At 40.2% G+C, this 22,126-nt stretch overlaps 1 protein-coding gene across 2 annotated transcripts in view; it reads right to left on the bottom strand.

Moving 5' to 3' along the window:
• Positions 1–1,601: 1,601 nt before the first annotated feature.
• LOC133655056 (leucine-rich repeat neuronal protein 2-like) overlaps positions 1,602–22,126 on the bottom strand; it is a 21,528-nt gene continuing 1,003 nt past the window's right edge. For both annotated transcript variants that reach the window (XM_062054965.1, XM_062054973.1), the window contains exon 3: positions 1,602–4,724. In XM_062054965.1, the coding sequence (XP_061910949.1) occupies positions 2,102–4,414 (2,313 nt within the window). In that variant the 5' untranslated portion in view covers positions 4,415–4,724 and the 3' untranslated portion in view covers positions 1,602–2,101. The remainder of the gene's footprint in view (positions 4,725–22,126) is intronic.

Genomic DNA, 22,126 nt, shown 5'->3' with positions numbered 1-22,126 from the left:
AGACTATGATCCCACAGCCCGGCCCAAACCTTCCATTGCGACAAACAGCCTTTGGGCTCCTTGAGTGGCTGCCATCGTCTTACGAATTTGACGATACACCAGAGCAATGCCCAGCCCAATCAGCAGGTGCCCCCATGTCTATGGTTTGGGATTATTTTAAAGTGTGTCTGACTGATAAAAAACTGGCAATTTGCAATGACTGCAAAAAGTTGGTTATGCGAGGAGGAACCAAGACGTCTTCCTTTAATACGAGCAATTTGATCTCCCACCTCTTCAAGAATCATAAGGAGATACAGGATGAATACAAGCAGAAGATGGATGAAAAGAAACACGGAAAAAAAGTAGTACCACAGAGTTGTCGCTTAAAGACTCAGCCGAGAAAAAACAAAAATACAACAAAAACCACCCCAAGGCGAAAGCTCACGTTGTGGTCAGGGACAACGCACGCAGTCTGGAAAAAACTACGGTGGAGTTTGATGTGGATAGTCTGCCCTGCATGGCGCACACTTTGCAGCTTGCAGTGAACAGAGGTGCCCTGTCTCAACACAGCATTTCAGAAGCTCTGGCTGACTGCTAGGCCACTTCAAGCACTCACCACTAGCTTGCAGCACATTTGTGTTACTCATACGAATATGTTAGAGCAGGGCAGATTGAGCCCAGTTTATAATTTCCTGTTATACAGTATACCAGGCAGTCTTGCACTAAAGGAGGACTGTGTTAGTGTTTACTTTATTACTCTAGTATACTCTGGACTGAAGCTATGTGCTTTCATTGTTTTTGTAGCTGTTTTTAAGCATGTTTAAAAAAATAATAATAATAATAATGCACTTTGTGAAAGTCAAAGTATAGTATTTCTCATAGTTGTAGTGGGTGTCAGGATTGTCTCAGGGAGAGCATGTCCCAAATTCCAAGCTGCTGTTTTGAGGCATGTTTAAAAAAAATAACACACTTTGTGACTTCAATAATAAATATGGCAGTGCCATGAGGGCACTTTTTTCCATAACTTGAGTTGAAGTTGTTCTCTTATTTTGGAAAACCTTGTTACATTGTTTAATGCATCCAGCGGGGCATCACAACAGAATTAGGCAAAATAATGTGTTCATTCCACGACTGTATATATCGGTATCTGTTGATATCGGAATCGGTAATTAAGAGTTGGACAATATCGGAATATCGGATATTGGCAAAAAAGCCATTATCGGACATCTCTAATATAGAGTGTTTCTGACCACACAAAGTGATCTCTAAGACAGACTGACTCGGTTCTGACCGACGCAAGGTGCGACAATTGTGGAAATAAACGTCAGAAGCTTTTTGAAATGGCCGCGCCCGTGTGTACAGGACGTAAACAGGATGTGCCGTAGGGAGCACCGCCTCTTCAAAGTGGGCGCAGGAAGTGATTTATTCAAAATAACTGCCCTGCTGGCTTCAAGCGGGCATGGTTCGCACACAGAAAAGCAGATTTGGCCCGATGGAAAAGTTTGTAAACCGAAAGGTGGCAATAGAGGCGTTGGTAAGTGGAGATTCCACTGTATGCACATTATAGACATAACTTTATCATGCTGGTAATAAAGGAGAACAGTCACGGTTAAATTAAAAAGATTTATTTCATAATAGGTCAAAATAGAATTTGACACAATCACTTGGATATGACTTGAATGCTGAAAGAAGATGTTTGGCGAGGAGTCCTGTATCGCAACACGGAGAGTGGCGCATGATCCAGTCCTAGACATTGAGTGCTAAGCATCGATCACTTTGACGTACAAGACCATAACAAGCAGTCGTTTTTCTATAGACATTTTTTCATCTGCTCGGTTACATCTTGATTCAGTCGGTGAAACATTATAGACAGGAAATGTAACAAACACCCAGAATGTCGGAGTGTCTCTCCTCTTCATTTGTCCCTGGATGGAATCCGGTCTTTTTGATTTTCGCACCCGCAGCCTCTGATTTATTCACTGATGTGAGTGCGGAGGTTTGGGTTGGAGAATTATTTAGGACCGCTGGTAATTATACACAATTGTACTGTACATACTTGATATAAAATAAAAACAAATCTTCCCCACACCACTGTGATTCTTGATTTGTTTGCCAGGTGAGCTCAGCAGTCGTGATGGAACAACACTTTCTCGCTCGGCTGTTTCCTGTCGCTCCCTACCGTCTTCTGCACGATGATCACAGCCTTATGACTTTGGATTTCCTGAAAAAGAGCACGGTTGTGCTTCCCGTTGTCCCGTCCCTGGCCGGCCAGCAGCAGCAGCATGAGCGCCAGGATCATCAGAAGTGTCGCTGCGGCAGACGACACCTCTGGGCTGAGCTGCAGGCTTGCCCGAGGCTCCGCTGCCTTGTTCGTCCTGAACGAGACGCACCGAGGTTTCCCGCTCGCTCTGCTTCTGCTGCCGCCGGTCTTGGCACCCTCACGGCTTCCCAGATGTAAACACGCTCTGTAGAATGTCTCCGCCTGCAGGTGGGTCAGGTTGAAGCTCCGTGTGCCTGCGAGGATGCGTGTGGTGTAGGCGGGAGCATGTGCATCTGAGCTCATGGCTTGCCAGGATAAACGGGTGGAGGGGAAATTGCACCTGTTTTGCCAGGACAAAACAGAAAAGTGAGCTCCGACTTCCACCACTTCCATCTTGGAATTAGCTCTGACTAATGAACGAGCCTTCAGGTTGGAAGCCGCCATCCTCTTTCCTGACTTCACCCTACCGTGGACGGTCACAGTAACACTGCGTGTATCCGCCCCCAGATAATTCTCAGCTATGCAAGTGTACAAGCCGGCCTCTCGGCTGGCGACTTTTGGGATCTCAAGCGTTCCCTCAGGTTGTAGGATGTAGCGTTTGGAGGAGGTATCACCTTGAGCCCGGCTGGAGGCAGATGAGTTGAATCCTGTGGAGGAAGAAACTGCTGATCCCTTCGACATGTTGTCCGGTGCAGGTCCAAGTCTCAAGCCTGACGGAGTGACCCAATAAAGCTGAGGATGAGGATCTGCAAGAGCTCGACAGTGCAAAAGCAGCTTTCCTCCTTCTCTGACGCCCACACTGGAGGGAAGGGAGGTGTTGGGGATTGAAGGGAGGCAAGAGGCAGACATCTCCCTGGAGGACACGTCTCTCACTCTGCGAGCCTTCAGTTCTGGAGGTTCCAAGCACAGTGTCGCCTGAGGTTGAATGAAACGTACCACCCGAGATGTTTGCTGCTCGTTCTTTGCTGGCGTATTCCTGTGAGGGCGGGAAACGACCTGTGCGGCCCAGTGGAAGAGGCAGTCACAGCGGAGCGGGTTGGAATGCAGGCTGACCTCCTGGAGCCTGGGCAGAGAGAGCATGATGTGACGGTGCAGAGCGCTGAGAGAGTTGGAGTTCAGCATGAGACTCTCAAGCCTGCTCAGCTGGAAGAAAGCCTGCGGGTGGATGAAGGACAGTCGTGGGTTGTTGGTGATTTCCAGTTTGGTGAGCTCCGGGAGATTCTCTAGTGACGCCCTCTCGATGGACATCAGCTCCTCCATGTTGTTCAGACCGAGCTCCTTCAGATGGGCCATGTCTTTAAAGTCTCCCGTTTCGATCACTTTGATTTGATTCTTGTTAAGGTCGAGAAACTTCAGTCCTTCAACCCTCTGCAAAGCCTGAGTAGGAACCTTGGTGAGAAGGTTGTCATAGAAGGATAGGCTCTCCAGACCCCACAACCCTTCCAGAGCATTATCGGCAAGGTCTCTTAAGCCCATACCCCCAAGAACAAGACTACGGAGGGACTTCAAGGCCAAGAAGCCCTTCTCAGGCAGGGTCTCAACAGGGTTTCCTCCAAGCATGAGAACTTGTAGGTGCGGCAGAGCCCCAAACCACCTCGGATCGACAGTAGTTAGCTTATTGTTGTTGATATGCAGACGCAGCAGGGAGTTCAGACTGGTGAAGGCTCCAGGTGCAATAGAGCACAAGTCGTTATGGCTGAGGAAAAGCTCCTGCAAAGCCGGCAGTGAAGAGAAGGAGGCCTCTGGGAGGTGGTTGAGATGGTTTTCCTCCAGGTGTAGAGACAGCAGGGATGACAGCGACAGGTTTCGTGTTACGGCCCTGACACAGCTGAAGTGATTCTGGGAAAGGTCAAGGTCTGTGAGGTTGGGGAGCCTGTGCAGCGCTGCGACGTCCAGCTGTGACAGATTGTTCCCCTGCAGGTGCAAGGTGTGTGTGTTCAGTGGCAGCGGCCACGGTAGGCTCGTCTGCAGCTGGTCATTGCAGTCCACGGTAGGAGCTTCATGGTACACAGAGTCAGGCGAGAACCACGGCTTGATGTGACACACACACCTTCCCGGACAGGGTACGTGCCATGGCAGAGCTTGAGGTAGCGACACCACCGCTCCGAGCAGGCACACCACGACAAACACACACAGGAGACACCGTGACTGTGAGAGCATCAACATTGGCCTCATAATCCTTGCAGGCTCACGGGAGCGGCTTTGAGACGAGCGATACGGAAAATGTCAGGGTGTGTGCGCGGATTCTAGAAGGTGCTTCAAACACGTCGCCACCTCAGCCAAACAAAGAGGCGTTATCATGTCGACAACAATCTATGGAAAAAAAACGTGTGTTGTCTCTTGCGACGGAGCTGGGCTGCGTAACACCGCCTCTTTTTAGGAACAACTCTGACTGCGGCGGTGGAGCATGATGACGCTCTTTTTGTTGTCACGCCATCAATCTCACATCCTGGCGGCGGGCGGAGGAGTCCTGGCGCTCAGCTCGCTGCTTGGTCCCACACACACACACACCGGGAGAAAGAAAAGGAGAGTCAGAGTGGGAATAGGAGGAATGGAAATAGCAGAAGCTAATCATGCAGCTCATTCATGCAGCGCTCCTTTGGAGACGGTCTTTGTGAGCGCTCACAAAGCTTCGTCGCAGACTCTGATACAACAACAACTTCACAAGTCATAACTCAGTTTCAGGACGCTAAGATTTGCCTTCATTTAGTCGGAGTGTTGAAGAACACTTCCGTTTGGACTCTGGATACAGAGTACTGAACGGCGACTGTGAGCTAGCTAGTGCCATGTTGCCATGGGAGCAAATCTCTCCTTGCTTGTGTCCTTTTGCTTGTAATTTCTCGTGGTCCGACCTGTGCATGGTTTGGTGAGATCAGCTCTACCAGTTATGAGAGACATATTTCATCCTTTGATTGCATCTTGAAAACTACAACTTACTGTTTTTTTCTCCTCATTCTGTACATTTCCACTTACTATTTTCTGTCTGTGTGAATGCTGCGACGCAGGGAAGTTATCCAAGGGTTGTCAAACGTACGGTCCGCGACCCGGATCAGGCCCGCCAAACAGGCCCTGAGATGAGTTTGCTAAGTATCAAATGTTTTTAACGAAAGAAACTGCTGTTCTAAATGTGTCCACCGGATGTTGCAATAGCAATTCTGTAGCGCACATTACTTCAGAGGGGGCAGAGCTATGTGCGTGTTTGGACACGACATACGTACTTATTAGTGATACCATACAAAATGTGGATCGTCAAAATATGTTGTTGCTAATGTAACCTGGGACATTTAGACTAAAATAAAATGTTTCATATTGTAATTATGAGTGGGGACACATTTTCTGGGTGCACATAAATATGCTGAAATAATACGTATCCCCTTCTAACTTCACGTGATTCATGAAATGAGTCCAAATTGACAGGTTTTGTTGACGATGATGCTACATACAGTATGTACGGAATAAACCACATGATGTTAGTACATCAGTTGAGGAAAATTATATTAATAACATCCTGTCATTTGATTTTGTTATTCTTTTCATCTTCTGACAAAAAAAATCAAATTTGTCTTTATTTTTAGGTTATCGTGCCATGATTTTACCAGTCCAGCCCACTAGGGAATAAGACAAGGTCATAATATAGTTATTGCTGAATAACTTGATATTATCACACTTTTTTTTTTTTGCAAACAATTACATCACAGATGATCTAATAATTAATATATTCAAACTAAATCTATTTACAGTTTTGTTTTTTTGTTTTTTTTCATAAAGAAATACAATCATGTGTGCTTACGAACGGTATCCCTGCAGACTGTATTGATCTATATTGATATATAATGTATATATTGTGTTTTTTATGATGATTTAATAAAAAATAAAAATAAAATATTTTTATTTTTATTTTTTATTTCTTGTGCGGCCCTGTACCAATCGGTCCGCGGACCGGTACCGGGCCACGGCCCGGTGGTTGGGGACCAATGACTTAATGTGTTTATTAACTCATTTATTCTCATTAATGTTACTCTATTTGTCAATTGACTGCTCCTTCCCTTTTTTTCAAGTGTTGTTGAACGATTTTTTATTTTTTTTATTTCAGATTAATTACACTTTTGTACGGAGCCCCTAAAGGGACATGGGGAATTTTTTTTTTCAGACATGTATCTTGTGCGCACGAGAAACTTTCTGGTGCGCACGAGAAAACATTGGATGCGTGCGCGTGGTTTGAGGTGTGTGTTAAAATGGCAGTTTAGGAGTTAATTTGGCTGTATTTCCAACTAGGACTTTCCCCCATGTGTGTTGTGGCAAAATGTGAATGCCTGATTACTAGGTGTGAGACAAACACTTTATCTTCCTGGTTATTGTAACGCTACGTGTTTGACATTATTTAAGACTTTATCGTGCCCGGAAAAGGACAGTTTTCCTCTTCTGTGGTTGTGGGGGTTGGGCGTGGCTTGCAGACCTGCTGCGAAGCGGTGTGTGCCTGCATGTTAATCTGATGTTGATGTGATATAACTTCTTTCTTGTTTGGAAGATACACTCACAATTGTAACTGTTATTTCTTCCTGCACATAATAAATATGTACAACGTGTTTGGATGTATTCATTTATGTAAAATTGTCATTAAATGTAATATTGCCTGACAAAAAGTGATTCGACCTAATATTTTGATATTTACACATCACATATTTACACTCGCGCATTTGACTAGAATAACCTTATGAGCATTACATATATCAACACCAACTACCTACTGTACTGTTTACTTGTAAAATACCCTTTTTGGAGCAAATATCTACCCATATAATTTATATGTGTATATATAATGTAATATAATATATATATATATATATATATATATATATATATTATGTATAAGCATGTATATATACACACATATATGTATTATATATTACTGTAACTTGTTCTTAAAAATATTAGTTATTTTGTGTGTCAAATTGAGTGTTTGTGTGTATATATGTATACTGTATATACATACATATATATATATGTATATATATATGTATATATATAAATGTATATGTATATATACATATATATATATGTATATATATATATATATATATATATATATATATATATATATATATATATATATATATATATATATATATATATATATAAATACATGTCTAAAAAAAATCCCCATGTCCCTTTAGGGGCTCCGTACTTTTGAATGTGGAGTTGTAAAGAAGAGCTGAGGAAGAAGCTGGCGATTAAAAGAGCAAACAGGTGAAATGTAACAAGAACAATTTGCAAAGTTGACTCTAATAACACAAAGCTGCCATGCAGGCTGTTTTTTTTTGTTTTTTTTAATCTTTAAAGCTGTCATCACTCGAAAAATAATAATGAATCAACATTTTTGTTGTTATGAATTACTAACCCTTTAAAGGCCTACTGAAATGATTTTTTTTTATTTAAACGGGGATAGCAGATCTATTCTATTTGTCATACTTGATCATTTCGCGATATTGCCATATTTTTGCTAAAAGGATTTAGTAGAGAACAACAACGATAAAGATCGCAACCTTTGGTATCTGACAAAATAAAGCCTTGCCCCTACCGGAAGTAGCGTGACGTAGTCAGTTGAACATTTCCGCAAAGTTCCCTATTGTTTACAGTGATGGCGGCCAGAAGTGAGAGCGATTCGGACCGAGAAAGCGACGATTTCCCCATTAATTTGAGGGAGGATGAAAGATTTGTGGATGAGGAAAGTGCACGTGAAGGACTAGTGGGGAGTGGAAGCGATTCAGATAGGGAAGATGCTGTGAGAGGCGGGTGGGACCTGATATTCAGCTGGGAATGACTACAACAGTAAATAAACACAAGACATATATATACTCTATTAGTCTGTTTTCAACAGGATATTACGCGCAAAATTTAAAATTGCACTTTAGTAAGCTAACCCGGCCGTATTGGCATGTGTTGCAATGTTAAGATTTCATCATTGATATATAAACTATCAGACTGCGTGGTCGGTAGTAGTGGGTTTCAGTAGACCTTTAAGCATTGAAAGTACAAAAATAAGTGACTTATTTTTAACACTTTTAAGGTCCCTAAACATTTTACTGGGATTTTAAAAAAAACTGTCATTGCTCAAAAAATAAAAAATAAAAATCAGTGTTGTTATGAATGATTGACATTGAGAGTACAAAAATAAGCCAAAATGTATGACCCTTTTGGGTGAATGGGACCCATATGAGTCCCTACAAATTTTAAGTGGGATTTAAAAAAAACTGTCATTGCTCAAAAAATAATGAATCAAAATCAATGTTGTTATGATTTATAGACCTAATTAAGGCTCCAATTACTAATTACCAATATCAAATATTACGATTTCAAATTTGTTTGGGTGAAAAAGGTTTTTTCTTCAGTAAAAAGGACATAACACATAAACACATAAATAAAATAAACATTTATATTGACTGATCGATGTGAAATTGATCTAGAGACATAAGTGATTAAAAAAGAAAATATAATGACATGACTCACTTTAAAACAATTTATGACTGAGACCCTTCAGCACCAAACTTGAGGGGGGACTTTAAAGGTTAAGTCTATATTGTATTGGTTTTGAAAATGAAAAAACGTTATGTGAAATCTTTGGTAATCATTTAAATAAGTGGACGTTCATCCTCTGCTGGGACACACCGATTGTGGACTGGACCATTTGGTTGCAGATGACAGTTTGGTTGAAGTTGACAATTTAGTTGAAGATGACAGTTTGGTTGAAGATGACAGTTTGGTTGAGGTTGACAATTTAGTTGAAGATGACAGTTTGGTTGAAGATGACAGTTTGGTTGAAGGTTACAGTTCGGTTGAAGATGACCGTTTGGTTGAAGTTGACAGTTTGGTTGAAGATGACAGTTTGGTTGAAGGTTACAGTTTGGTTGAAGATGACCGTTTGGTTGAAGTTGACAGTTTGGTTGAAGATGACGGTTTGGTTGAAGATGACGGTTTGGTTGAAGATGACCGTTTAGTTAAAGTTGAAAATTTAGTTGAAGTTGACAGTTTGGTTGAAGATGACAGTTTGGTTGAAGTTGAAAATTTAGTTGAAGTTGACAGTTTGGTTGAAGATGACAGTTTGGTTGAAGATGACAGTTTGGTTGAAGATGATGGTTTGGTTGAAGATGACCGTTTGATTGAAGTTGACAGTTTGGTTGAAGATGACGGTTTGGTTGAAGATGACCGTTTAGTTAAAGTTGAAAATTTAGTTGGAGTTGACAGTTTGGTTGAAGATGACCGTTTGATTGAAGTTGACAGTTTGGTTGAAGTTGAAATTTTAGTTGAAGTTGACAGTTTGGTTGAAGATGACAGTTTGGTTGAAGTTGACAGTTTGGTTGAAGTTGAAAATTTAGTTGAAGTTGACAGTTTGGTTGAAGATGACAGTTTGGTTGAAGTTGACAGTTTGGTTGCAGATGACAGTTTGGTTGAAGTTGACAGTTTGGTTGCAGATGACAGTTTGGTTGAAGTTGACTATTTAGTTGAAGATGACAGTTTGGTTGAAGATGACAGTTTGGTTGAAGATGACAGTTTGGTTGAAGATGACAGTTTGGTTGAAGTTGAAAATGTAGTTGAAGTTGACAGTTTGGTTGAAGATGACAGTTTGGTTGAAGTTGAAAATTTAGTTGAAGTTGACAGTTTGGTTGAAGATGACAGTTTAGTTTTAGGTTGAAAATTTAGTTGGAGTTGACCGTTTGGTTGAAGATGACAGATTGGTTGAAGTTGACAGTTTAGTTGAAGATGACAGTTTGGTTGAAGTTGACAGTTCGGTTGAAGATGACCGTTTGGTTGAAGTTGACAGTTTGGTTGAAGATGACAGTTTAGTTTTAGGTTGAAAATTTAGTTGGAGTTGACCGTTTGGTTGAAGATGACAGATTGGTTGAAGTTGACAATTTAGTTGAAGATGACAGTTTGGTTGAAGTTGACAGTTCGGTTGAAGATGACCGTTTGGTTGAAGTTGACAGTTTGGTTGAAGATGACAGTTTGGTTGAAGGTTACAGTTTGGTTGAAGATGACCGTTTGGTTGAAGTTGACAGTTTGGTTGAAGATGACCGTTTGGTTGAAGTTGAAAATTTAGTTGAAGTTGACAGTTTGGTTGAAGATGACAGTTTGGTTGAAGTTGAAAATTTAGTTGAAGTTGACAGTTTGGTTGAAGATGACAGTTTGGTTGAAGATGACAGTTTGGTTGAAGATGATGGTTTGGTTGAAGATGACCGTTTGATTGAAGTTGACAGTTTGGTTGAAGATGACGGTTTGGTTGAAGATGACCGTTTAGTTAAAGTTGAAAATTTAGTTGGAGTTGACAGTTTGGTTGAAGATGACCGTTTGATTGAAGTTGACAGTTTGGTTGAAGTTGAAATTTTAGTTGAAGTTGACAGTTTGGTTGAAGATGACAGTTTGGTTGAAGTTGACAGTTTGGTTGAAGTTGAAAATTTAGTTGAAGTTGACAGTTTGGTTGAAGATGACAGTTTGGTTGAAGTTGACAGTTTGGTTGCAGATGACAGTTTGGTTGAAGTTGACTATTTAGTTGAAGATGACAGTTTGGTTGAAGATGACAGTTTGGTTGAAGATGACAGTTTGGTTGAAGTTGAAAATGTAGTTGAAGTTGACAGTTTGGTTGAAGATGACAGTTTGGTTGAAGTTGAAAATTTAGTTGAAGTTGACAGTTTGGTTGAAGATGACAGTTTAGTTTTAGGTTGAAAATTTAGTTGGAGTTGACCGTTTGGTTGAAGATGACAGATTGGTTGAAGTTGACAGTTTGGTTGAAGTTGACAATTTAGTTGAAGATGACAGTTTGGTTGAAGTTGACAGTTTGGTTGAAGATGACAGTTTGGTTGAAGGTTACAGTTTGGTTGAAGATGACAGGTTAGTTGAAACTTGACTGTTTGGGTGAAGGTGACAGATTGGTTGAAGTTCACAGTTTGGTTGAAGATGACAGTTTGGATGAAGATGACAGTTTGGTTGAAGATGACAGTTTGGTTGAAAATGACAGTTTGAATGAAGATGACGGTTTGGTTGAAGTTAACGGTTTGGTTGAAGATGACAGTTTGGTTAAATTTGAGAGTTTGGTTGAAGATGACAGTTTGGTTGAAGTTGACAGTTTGGTTGAAATTGACAGTTTGGTTGAAGATGACATTTGGTTGGGGTTGACAGTTTGAATGAAGATGACAGTTTGGTTGAAGTTGACAGTTTGAATGAAGATGACAGTTTGGTTGAAGTTGACAGTTTGGTTGTAGATGACAGTTTGGTTGAATTTGAGAGTTTGGTTGAAGATGACAGTTTGGTTGAAGATTACCGTTTAGTTGAAGTTGACAGTTTGGTTGAAGTTGACAGTTTGCTTGAAGTTAACAGTTTGGTTGAAGATTACCGTTTAGTTGAGATGAAAGTTTGGTTGAAGATGACAGTTTGGTTGAAGTTGACAGTTTGAATGAAGATGACAGTTTGGTTGAAGTTGACAGTTTGGTTGAAGATGACAGTTTGGTTGAAGATGACATTTGGTTGAAGTTGACAGTTTGAATGAAGATGACGGTTTGGTTGAAGTTGACAGTTTGAATGAAGATGACGGTTTGGCTGAAGTTGACGGTTTGGTTGAAGATGACAGTTTGGTTGAAGATGACATTTGGTTGAAGTTGACAGTTTGAAGGAAGATGACAGTTTGGTTGAAGTTGACAGTTTGGTTGCAGATGACAGTTTGGTTGAAGTTGACAATTTAGTTGAAGATGACAGTTTGGTTGCAGATGACAGTTTGGTTGAAGTTGACAATTTAGTTGAAGATGACAGTTTGGTTGAAGTTGACAATTTAGTTGAAGATGACAGTTTGGTTGCAGATGACAGTTTGGTTGAAGTTGACAATTTAGTTGAAGATGACAGTTTGGTTGCAGATGACAGTTTGGTTGAAGTTGACAATTTAGTTGAAGATGACAGTTTGGTTGAAGATGACAGTTTGGTTGAAGATGACAGTTTGGTTGAAGATGACAGTTTGGTTGAAGGTTACAGTTTGGTTGAAGATGACCGTTTGGTTGAAGTTGACAGTTTGGTTGAAGATGACGGTTTGGTTGAAGATGACCGTTTGGTTGAAGTTGACAGTTTGGTTGAAGATGACGGTATGGTTGAAGACGACAGTTTGGTTGAAGTTGACAGTTTGGTTGAAATTGACAGTTTGGTTGAAGATGACATTTGGTTGGGGTTGACAGTTTGAATGAAGATGACAGTTTGGTTGAAGTTGACAGTTTGAATGAAGATGACGGTTTGGTTGAAGTTGACGGTTTGGTTGTAGATGACAGTTTGGTTGAATTTGAGAGTTTGGTTGAAGATGACAGTTTGGTTGAAGATTACCGTTTAGTTGAAGTTGACAGTTTGCTTGAAGTTAACAGTTTGGTTGAAGATTACCGTTTAGTTGAGATGAAAGTTTGGTTGAAGATGACAGTTTGGTTGAAGTTGACAGTTTGGTTGAAGATGACAGTTTGGTTGAAGATGACATTTGGTTGAAGTTGACAGTTTGAATGAAGATGACGGTTTGGTTGAAGTTGACAGTTTGAATGAAGATGACGGTTTGGCTGAAGTTGACGGTTTGGTTGAAGATGACAGTTTGGTTGAAGATGACATTTGGTTGAAGGTTACAGTTTGGTTGAAGATGACCGTTTGGTTGAAGTTGACAGTTTGGTTGAAGATGACGGTTTGGTTGAAGATGACCGTTTGGTTGAAGTTGACAGTTTGAAGGAAGATGACAGTTTGGTTGAAGTTGACAGTTTGGTTGCAGATGACAGTTTGGTTGAAGTTGACAATTTAGTTGAAGATGACAGTTTGGTTGAAGATGACAGTTTGGTTGAAGATGACAGTTTGGTTGAAGTTGACAGTTTGGTTGAAGATGACAGTTTGGTTGAAGGTTACAGTTTGGTTGAAGATGACCGTTTGGTTGAAGTTGACAGTTTGGTTGAAGATGACGGTTTGGTTGAAGATGACCGTTTGGTTGAAGTTGACAGTTTGGTTGAAGATGACGGTATGGTTGAAGATGACCGTTTGGTTGAAGTTGACAGTTTGGTTGAAGATGACCGTTTGGTTGAAGTTGAAAATTTAGTTGAAGTTGACAGTTTGGTTGAAGATGACAGTTTGGTTGAAGTTGAAAATTTAGTTGAAGTTGACAGTTTGGTTGAAGATGACAGTTTGGTTGAAGATGACAGTTTGGTTGAAGATGATGGTTTGGTTGAAGATGACCGTTTGATTGAAGTTGACAGTTTGGTTGAAGATGACGGTTTGGTTGAAGATGACCGTTTAGTTAAAGTTGAAAATTTAGTTGGAGTTGACAGTTTGGTTGAAGATGGCAGTTTGGTTGAAGTTGACAGTTTGGTTGAAGTTGAAATTTTAGTTGAAGTTGACAGTTTGGTTGAAGATGACAGTTTGGTTGAAGTTGACAGTTTGGTTGAAGTTGAAAATTTAGTTGAAGTTGACAGTTTGGTTGAAGATGACAGTTTGGTTGAAGTTGACAGTTTGGTTGCAGATGACAGTTTGGTTGAAGTTGACAGTTTGGTTGCAGATGACAGTTTGGTTGAAGTTGACTATTTAGTTGAAGATGACAGTTTGGTTGAAGATGACTGTGGTTGAAGATGACTGTTTGGTTGAAGTTGAAAATTTAGTTGAAGTTGACAGTTTGGTTGAAGATGACAGTTTGGTTGAAGTTGAAAATTTAGTTGAAGTTGACAGTTTGGTTGAAGATGACAGTTTAGTTTTAGGTTGAAAATTTAGTTGGAGTTGACCGTTTGGTTGAAGTTGACAATTTAGTTGAAGATGACGGTTTGGTTGAAGGTTACAGTTTGGTTGAAGATGACAGGTTAGTTGAAACTTGACTGTTTGGGTGAAGGTGACAGATTGGTTGAAGTTCACAGTTTGGTTGAAGATGACAGTTTGGTTGAAGATGACAGTTTGGTTGAAAATGACAGTTTGAATGAAGATGACGGTTTGGTTGAAGTTAACGGTTTGGTTGAAGATGACAGTTTGGTTAAATTTGAGAGTTTGGTTGAAGATGACAGTTTGGTTGAAGTTGACAGTTTGGTTGAAATTGACAGTTTGGTTGAAGATGACATTTGGTTGGGGTTGACAGTTTGAATGAAGATGACAGTTTGGTTGAAGTTGACAGTTTGAATGAAGATGACGGTTTGGTTGAAGTTGACAGTTTGGTTGTAGATGACAGTTTGAATGAAGATGACGGTTTGGTTGAAGTTGACAGTTTGGTTGAAGTTGACAGTTTGCTTGAAGTTAACAGTTTGGTTGAAGATTACCGTTTAGTTGAGATGAAAGTTTGGTTGAAGATGACAGTTTGGTTGAAGTTGACAGTTTGAATGAAGATGACAGTTTGGTTGAAGTTGACAGTTTGGTTGAAGATGACAGTTTGGTTGAAGATGACATTTGGTTGAAGTTGACAGTTTGAATGAAGATGACGGTTTGGTTGAAGTTGACAGTTTGAATGAAGATGACGGTTTGGCTGGAGTTGACGGTTTGGTTGAAGATGACAGTTTGATTGAAGATGACATTTGGTTGAAGTTGACAGTTTGAAGGAAGATGACAGTTTGGTTGAAGTTGACAGTTTGGTTGAAGATGACAGTTTGGTTGAAGATGACAGTTTGAATGAAGATGACGGTTTGGTTGAAGTTGACGGTTTGGTTGAAGATGACAGTTTTGTTGAATTTGAGAGTTTGGTTGAAGATGAAAGTTTGTTTGAAGTTGACAGTTTGGTTGAAGTTGACAGTTTGGTTGAAGATGACAGTTTGGTTGAAGATGACATTTAGTTGAAGTTGACAGTTTGAATGAAGATGACAGTTTGGTTGAAGTTGACAGTTTGAATGAAGATAACGGTTTGGTTGAAGTTGACGGTTTGGTTGAAGATGACAGTTTGGTTGAATTTGAGAGTTTGGTTGAAGATGACAGTTTGGTTGAAGTTGACAGTTTGGTTGAAGATGACATTTGGTTGAAGTTGACAGTTTGAATGAAGATGACAGTTTGGTTGAAGTTGACAGTTTGAATGAAGATGACGGTTTGGTTGAAGTTGACAGTTTGGTTGTAGATTACAGTTTGGTTGAATTTGAGGGATTGGTTGAAGATGACAGATTGGTTGAAGATGACAGTTTGGTTGAAGATGACATTTGGTTGAAGTTGACAGTTTGAATGAAGATGACAGTTTGGTTGAAGTTGACAGTTTGAATGAAGATGACGGTTTGGTTGAAGTTGACAGTTTGGTTGAAGATGACAGTTTGGTTGAATTTGAGAGTTTGGTTGAAGATGACAGTTTGGTTGAAGATGATGGTTTGGTTGAAGTTAACGGTTTGGTTGAAGATGACAGTTTGGTTAAATTTGAGAGTTTGGTTGAAGATGACAGTTTGGTTGAAGTTGACAGTTTGGTTGAAATTGACAGTTTGGTTGAAGATGACATTTGGTTGGGGTTGACAGTTTGAATGAAGATGACAGTTTGGTTGAAGTTGACAGTTTGAATGAAGATGACGGTTTGGTTGAAGTTGACAGTTTGGTTGTAGATGACAGTTTGGTTGAATTTGAGAGTTTGGTTGAAGATGACAGTTTGGTTGAAGATTACCGTTTAGTTGAAGTTGACAGTTTGGTTGAAGTTGACAGTTTGCTTGAAGTTAACAGTTTGGTTGAAGATTACCGTTTAGTTGAGATGAAAGTTTGGTTGAAGATGACAGTTTGGTTGAAGTTGACTGTTTGAATGAAGATGACAGTTTGGTTGAAGTTGACAGTTTGGTTGAAGATGACAGTTTGGTTGAAGATGACATTTGGTTGAAGTTGACAGTTTGAATGAAGATGACGGTTTGGTTGAAGTTGACAGTTTGAATGAAGATGACGGTTTGGCTGAAGTTGACGGTTTGGTTGAAGATGACAGTTTGATTGAAAATGACATTTGGTTGAAGTTGACAGTTTGAAGGAAGATGACAGTTTGGTTGAAGTTGACAGTTTGGTTGAAGATGACAGTTTGGTTGAAGATGACATTGGTTGAAGATGACAGTTTGAATGAAGATGACGGTTTGGTTGAAGTTGACGGTTTGGTTGAAGATGACAGTTTGGTTGAATTTGAGAGTTTGGTTGAAGATGAAAGTTTGTTTGAAGTTGACAGTTTGGTTGAAGTTGACAGTTTGGTTGAAGATGACAGTTTGGTTGAAGATGACATTTAGTTGAAGTTGACAGTTTGAATGAAGATGACAGTTTGGTTGAAGTTGACAGTTTGAATGAAGATAACGGTTTGGTTGAAGTTGACGGTTTGGTTGAAGATGACAGTTTGGTTGAATTTGAGAGTTTGGTTGAAGATGACAGTTTGGTTGAAGTTGACAGTTTGGTTGAAGATGACATTTGGTTGAAGTTGACAGTTTGAATGAAGATGACAGTTTGGTTGAAGATGACATTTGGTTGAAGTTGACAGTTTGAATGAAGATGATGGTTTGGTTGAAGTTGACAGTTTGGTTGTAGATTACAGTTTGGTTGAATTTGAGGGATTGGTTGAAGATGACAGATTGGTTGAAGATGACAGTTTGGTTGAAGATGACATTTGGTTGAAGTTGACAGTTTGAATGAAGATGACAGTTTGGTTGAAGTTGACAGTTTGAATGAAGATGACGGTTTGGTTGAAGTTGACAGTTTGGTTGAAGATGACAGTTTGGTTGAATTTGAGAGTTTGGTTGAAGATGACAGTTTGGTTGAAGTTGACAGTTTGGTTGAAGTTGAGAGTTTGGTTGAAGATGACAGTTTGGTTGAAGATGACATTTGGTTGAAGTTGACAGTTTGGTTAAAGATGACAGATTGGTCGAAGATGACAATTTGGTTTATGATGACAATTTGGTTGAAGATGACAGTTCGGTTGAAGATGACCGTTTGGTTGAAGATGACCGTTTAGTTGAAGATGACAGTTTGGTTGAAGATGACGGTTTGGTTGAAGGTGACAGTTTGGTTGAAAATGACAGTTTGATTGAAATTGACTGTTTGGTTGAAGTTGACAGTTTGGTTGAAGTTGACAGTTTTGTTGAAGATGACAGTCTGGTTGAAGATGACAGTGTAGTTGAAAATTGACTTTTTGGTTGAAGGTGACAGTTTGGTTGAAGATGACAGGTTAGTTGAAACTTGACTGTTTGGGTGAAGGTGACAGTTTGGTTGAAGTTCACAGTTTGGTTGAAGATGACAGTTTAGATGAAGATGACAGTTTGGTTGAAGTTGACAGTTTGGTTGAAGTTGACAGTTTGGTTGAATTTGAGAGTTTGGTTGAAGATGACAGTTTGGTTGAAGTTGACAGTTTGGTTGAAGTTGACAGTTTGGTTGAAGTTGAGAGTTTGGTTGAAGATGACATTTGGTTGAAGTTGACAGTTTGGTTAAAGATGACAGATTGGTCGAAGATGACAATTTGGTTTATGATGACAATTTGGTTGAAGATGACAGTTCGGTTGAAGATGACCGTTTGGTTGAAGATGACCGTTTAGTTGAAGATGACAGTTTGGTTGAAGATGACAGTTTGGTTGAAGGTGACAGTTTGGTTGAAAATGACAGTTTGATTGAAATTGACTGTTTGGTTGAAGTTGACAGTTTGGTTGAAGTTGACAATTTGGTTGAAGATGACAGTTCGGTTGAAGATGACCGTTTGGTTGAAGATGACCGTTTAGTTGAAGATGACAGTTTGGTTGAAGATGACAGTTTGGTTGAAGGTGACAGTTTGGTTGAAAATGACAGTTTGATTGAAATTGACTGTTTGGTTGAAGTTGACAGTTTGGTTGAAGATGACAGTTTGGTTGAAGATGACAGTTTGGTTGAAGGTTACAGTTCGGTTGAAGATGACAGTTTGGTTGAAGTTGACAGTTTTGTTGAAGATGACAGTCTGGTTGAAGATGACAGTGTAGTTGAAAATTGACTTTTTGGTTGAAGGTGACAGTTTGGTTGAAGATGACAGGTTAGTTGAAACTCGACTGTTTGGGTGAAGGTGACAGTTTGGTTGAAGTTCACATTTTGGTTGAAGATGACAATTTAGATGAAGATGACAGTTTGGTTGAAGTTGACAGTTTGGTTGAAGTTGACAGTTTGGTTGAAGATGACAGTTTGGTTGAAGATGACAGTTTGAATGAAGATGACAGTTTGGTTGAAGTTGACAGTTTGAATGAAGATGACGGTTTGGTTGAAGTTGACAGTTTGGTTGAAGATGACAGTTTGGTCGAATTTGAGAGTTTGGTTGAAGATGACATTTTGGTTGAAGTTGACAGTTTGAATGAAGATGACAGTTTGGTTGAAGATGACATTTGGTTGAAGTTGACAGTTTGAATGAAGATGACAGTTTGGTTGAAATTGACAGTTTGAATGATGATGACGGTTTGGTTGAAGTTGACGGTTTGGTTGAAGATGACAGTTTGGTTGCATTTGAGAGTTTGGTTGAAGATGACAGTTTGGTTGAAGTTGACAGTTTGGTTGAAGTTGACAGTTTGGTTGAAGATGACAGTTTGGTTGAAGATGACATTTGGTTGAAGTTGACAGTTTGAATGAAGATGACAGTTTTGTTGAAGTTGACAGTTTGAATGAAGATGACGGTTTGGTTGAAGTTGACAGTTTGGTTGTAGATGACAGTTTGGTTGAATTTGAGAGTTTGGTTGAAGATGACAGTTTTGTTGAAGTTGACAGTTTGGTTGAAGTTGAAAGTTTGGTTGAAGTTGAGAGTTTGGTTGAAGTTGACAGTTTGGTTGAAGATGACAGTTTGGTTGAAGATGACATTTGGTTGAAGTTGACAGTTTGAATGAAGATGACAGTTTTGTTGAAGTTGACAGTTTGAATGAAGATGACGGTTTGGTTGAAGTTGACAGTTTGGTTGTAGATTACAGTTTGGTTGAATTTGAGAGTTTGGTTGAAGATGACAGTTTGGTTGAATATGACTGTTTGGTTGAAGATGACATTTGGTTGAAGTTGACAGTTTGAATGAAGATGACAGTTTGGTTGAAGTTGACAGTTTGAATGAAGATGACGGTTTGGTTGAAGTTGACAGTTTGGTTGTAGATGACAGTTTGGTTGAATTTGAGAGTTTGGTTGAAGATGACAGTTTTGTTGAAGTTGACAGTTTGGTTGAAGTTGAAAGTTTGGTTGAAGTTGAGAGTTTGGTTGAAGATGACAGTTTGGTTGAAGATGACATTTGGTTGAAGTTGACAGTTTGGTTAAAGATGACAGATTGGTCGAAGATGACAATTTGGTTTAAGATGACAATTTGGTTGAAGATGACAGTTCGGTTGAAGTTGACAGTTTGGTTGAAAATGACAGTTTGATTGAAATTGACTGTTTGGTTGAAGATGACAGTTTGGTTGAAGTTGACAATTTTGTTGAAGATGACAGTCTGGTTGAAGATGACCGTTTGGTTGAAGGTGACCGTTTGGTTGAAGATGACAGTTTGGTTGAGATGACAGTTTGGTTGAAGATGACAGTTTGGTTGAAGATGACATTTTGGTTGAAGATGACCGTTTGGTTAAAGATGACCGCTAGGTTGAAGAAGACAGTTTGGTTGAAGATGACCGTTTGGTTGAAGATGACCGTTTGGTTGAAGATGACAGTTTGGTTGAGATGACACTTTGGTTGAAGATGACAGTTTGGTTGAAGATGACCGTTTGGTTGAAGATGACAGTTTGGTTGAAGATGGGCGTTTGGTTGAAGGTGACCGTTTGGTTGAAGGTGACCGTTTGGTTGAAGATGACCGCTGGGTTGAAGATGACAGTTTGGTTGAAGATGACAGTTTGGTTGAAGATGACCGTTTGGTTGAAGGTGACCGTTTGGATGAAGATGACAGTTTGGTTGAGATGACAGTTTGGTTGAAGATGACAGTTTGGTTGAAGATGACCGTTTGGTTGAAGATGACCGCTAGGTTGAAGATGACAGTTTGGTTGAAGATGACAATTTGGTTGAAGATGACCGCTAGGTTGAAGATGACCGCTAGGTTGAAGATGACATTTTGGTTGAAGATGACCGTTTGGTTGAAGATGACCGTTTGGTTGAAGGTGACCGTTTGGTTGAAGATGACCGCTAGGTTGAAGATGACAGTTTGGTTGAAGATGACAGTTTGGTTGAAGATGACATTTTGGTTGAAGATGACCGTTTGGTTAAAGATGACCGCTAGGTTGAAGAAGACAGTTTGGTTGAAGATGACCGTTTGGTTGAAGGTGACCGTTTGGTTGAAGATGACAGTTTGGTTGAGATGACACTTTGGTTGAAGATGACAGTTTGGTTGAAGATGACCGTTTGGTTGAAGATGACAGTTTGGTTGAAGATGGCCGTTTGGTTGAAGGTGACCGTTTGGTTGAAGGTGACCGTTTGGTTGAAGATGACCGCTGGGTTGAAGATGACAGTTTGGTTGAAGATGACAGTTTGGTTGAAGATGACCGTTTGGTTGAAGGTGACCGTTTGGATGAAGATGACAGTTTGGTTGAGATGACAGTTTGGTTGAAGATGACAGTTTGGTTGAAGATGACCGTTTGGTTGAAGATGACCGCTAGGTTGAAGATGACAGTTTCGTTGTAGATGAAAGTTTGGTTGAAGATGACCGTTTGGTTGAAGACGACCGCTAGGTTGAAGATGACAGTTTGGTTGAAGATGACAATTTGGTTGAAGATGACCGCTAGGTTGAAGATGACATTTTGGTTGAAGATGACCGTTTGGTTGAAGATGACCGTTTGGTTGAAGGTGACCGTTTGGTTGAAGATGACCGCTAGGTTGAAGATGACAGTTTGGTTGAAGATGACAGTTTGGTTGAAGATGACCGTTTGGTTGAAGATGACCGCTAGGTTGAAGATGACAGTTTGGTTGAAGATGACAATTTGGTTGAAGATGACCGCTAGGTTGAAGATGACCGCTAGGTTGAAGATGACATTTTGGTTGAAGATGACCGTTTGGTTGAAGATGACCGTTTGGTTGAAGGTGACCGTTTGGTTGAAGATGACCGCTAGGTTGAAGATGACAGTTTGGTTGAAGATGACAGTTTGGTTGAAGATGACATTTTGGTTGAAGATGACCGTTTGGTTAAAGATGACCGCTAGGTTGAAGAAGACAGTTTGGTTGAAGATGACCGTTTGGTTGAAGGTGACCGTTTGGTTGAAGATGACAGTTTGGTTGAGATGACACTTTGGTTGAAGATGACAGTTTGGTTGAAGATGACCGTTTGGTTGAAGATGACAGTTTGGTTGAAGATGGCCGTTTGGTTGAAGGTGACCGTTTGGTTGAAGGTGACCGTTTGGTTGAAGATGACCGCTGGGTTGAAGATGACAGTTTGGTTGAAGATGACAGTTTGGTTGAAGATGACCGTTTGGTTGAAGGTGACCGTTTGGATGAAGATGACAGTTTGGTTGAGATGACAGTTTGGTTGAAGATGACAGTTTGGTTGAAGATGACCGTTTGGTTGAAGATGACCGCTAGGTTGAAGATGACAGTTTCGTTGTAGATGAAAGTTTGGTTGAAGATGACCGTTTGGTTGAAGACGACCGCTAGGTTGAAGATGACAGTTTGGTTGAAGATGACAATTTGGTTGAAGATGACCGCTAGGTTGAAGATGACATTTTGGTTGAAGATGACCGTTTGGTTGAAGATGACCGTTTGGTTGAAGGTGACCGTTTGGTTGAAGATGACCGCTAGGTTGAAGATGACAGTTTGGTTGAAGATGACAGTTTGGTTGAAGATGACCGTTTGGTTGAGATGACAGTTTGGTTGAAGATGACAGTTTGGTTGAAGGTGACCGTTTGGTTGAGATGACAGTTTGGTTGAAGATGACAGTTTGGTTGAAGGTGACCGTTTGGTTGAAGATGACCGTTAGGTTGAAGATGACAGTTTGGTTGAATTTGACAGTTGGGTTGAAGATGATAGTTTGGT

Source organism: Entelurus aequoreus, linkage group LG01 (assembly GCF_033978785.1).
Source record: "Entelurus aequoreus isolate RoL-2023_Sb linkage group LG01, RoL_Eaeq_v1.1, whole genome shotgun sequence".
NCBI lineage: Eukaryota > Metazoa > Chordata > Actinopteri > Syngnathiformes > Syngnathidae > Entelurus > Entelurus aequoreus.
The sequence above is the reverse complement of the archived record's forward strand: the minus strand, read 5'-3'. Positions and strand labels throughout refer to the sequence as shown.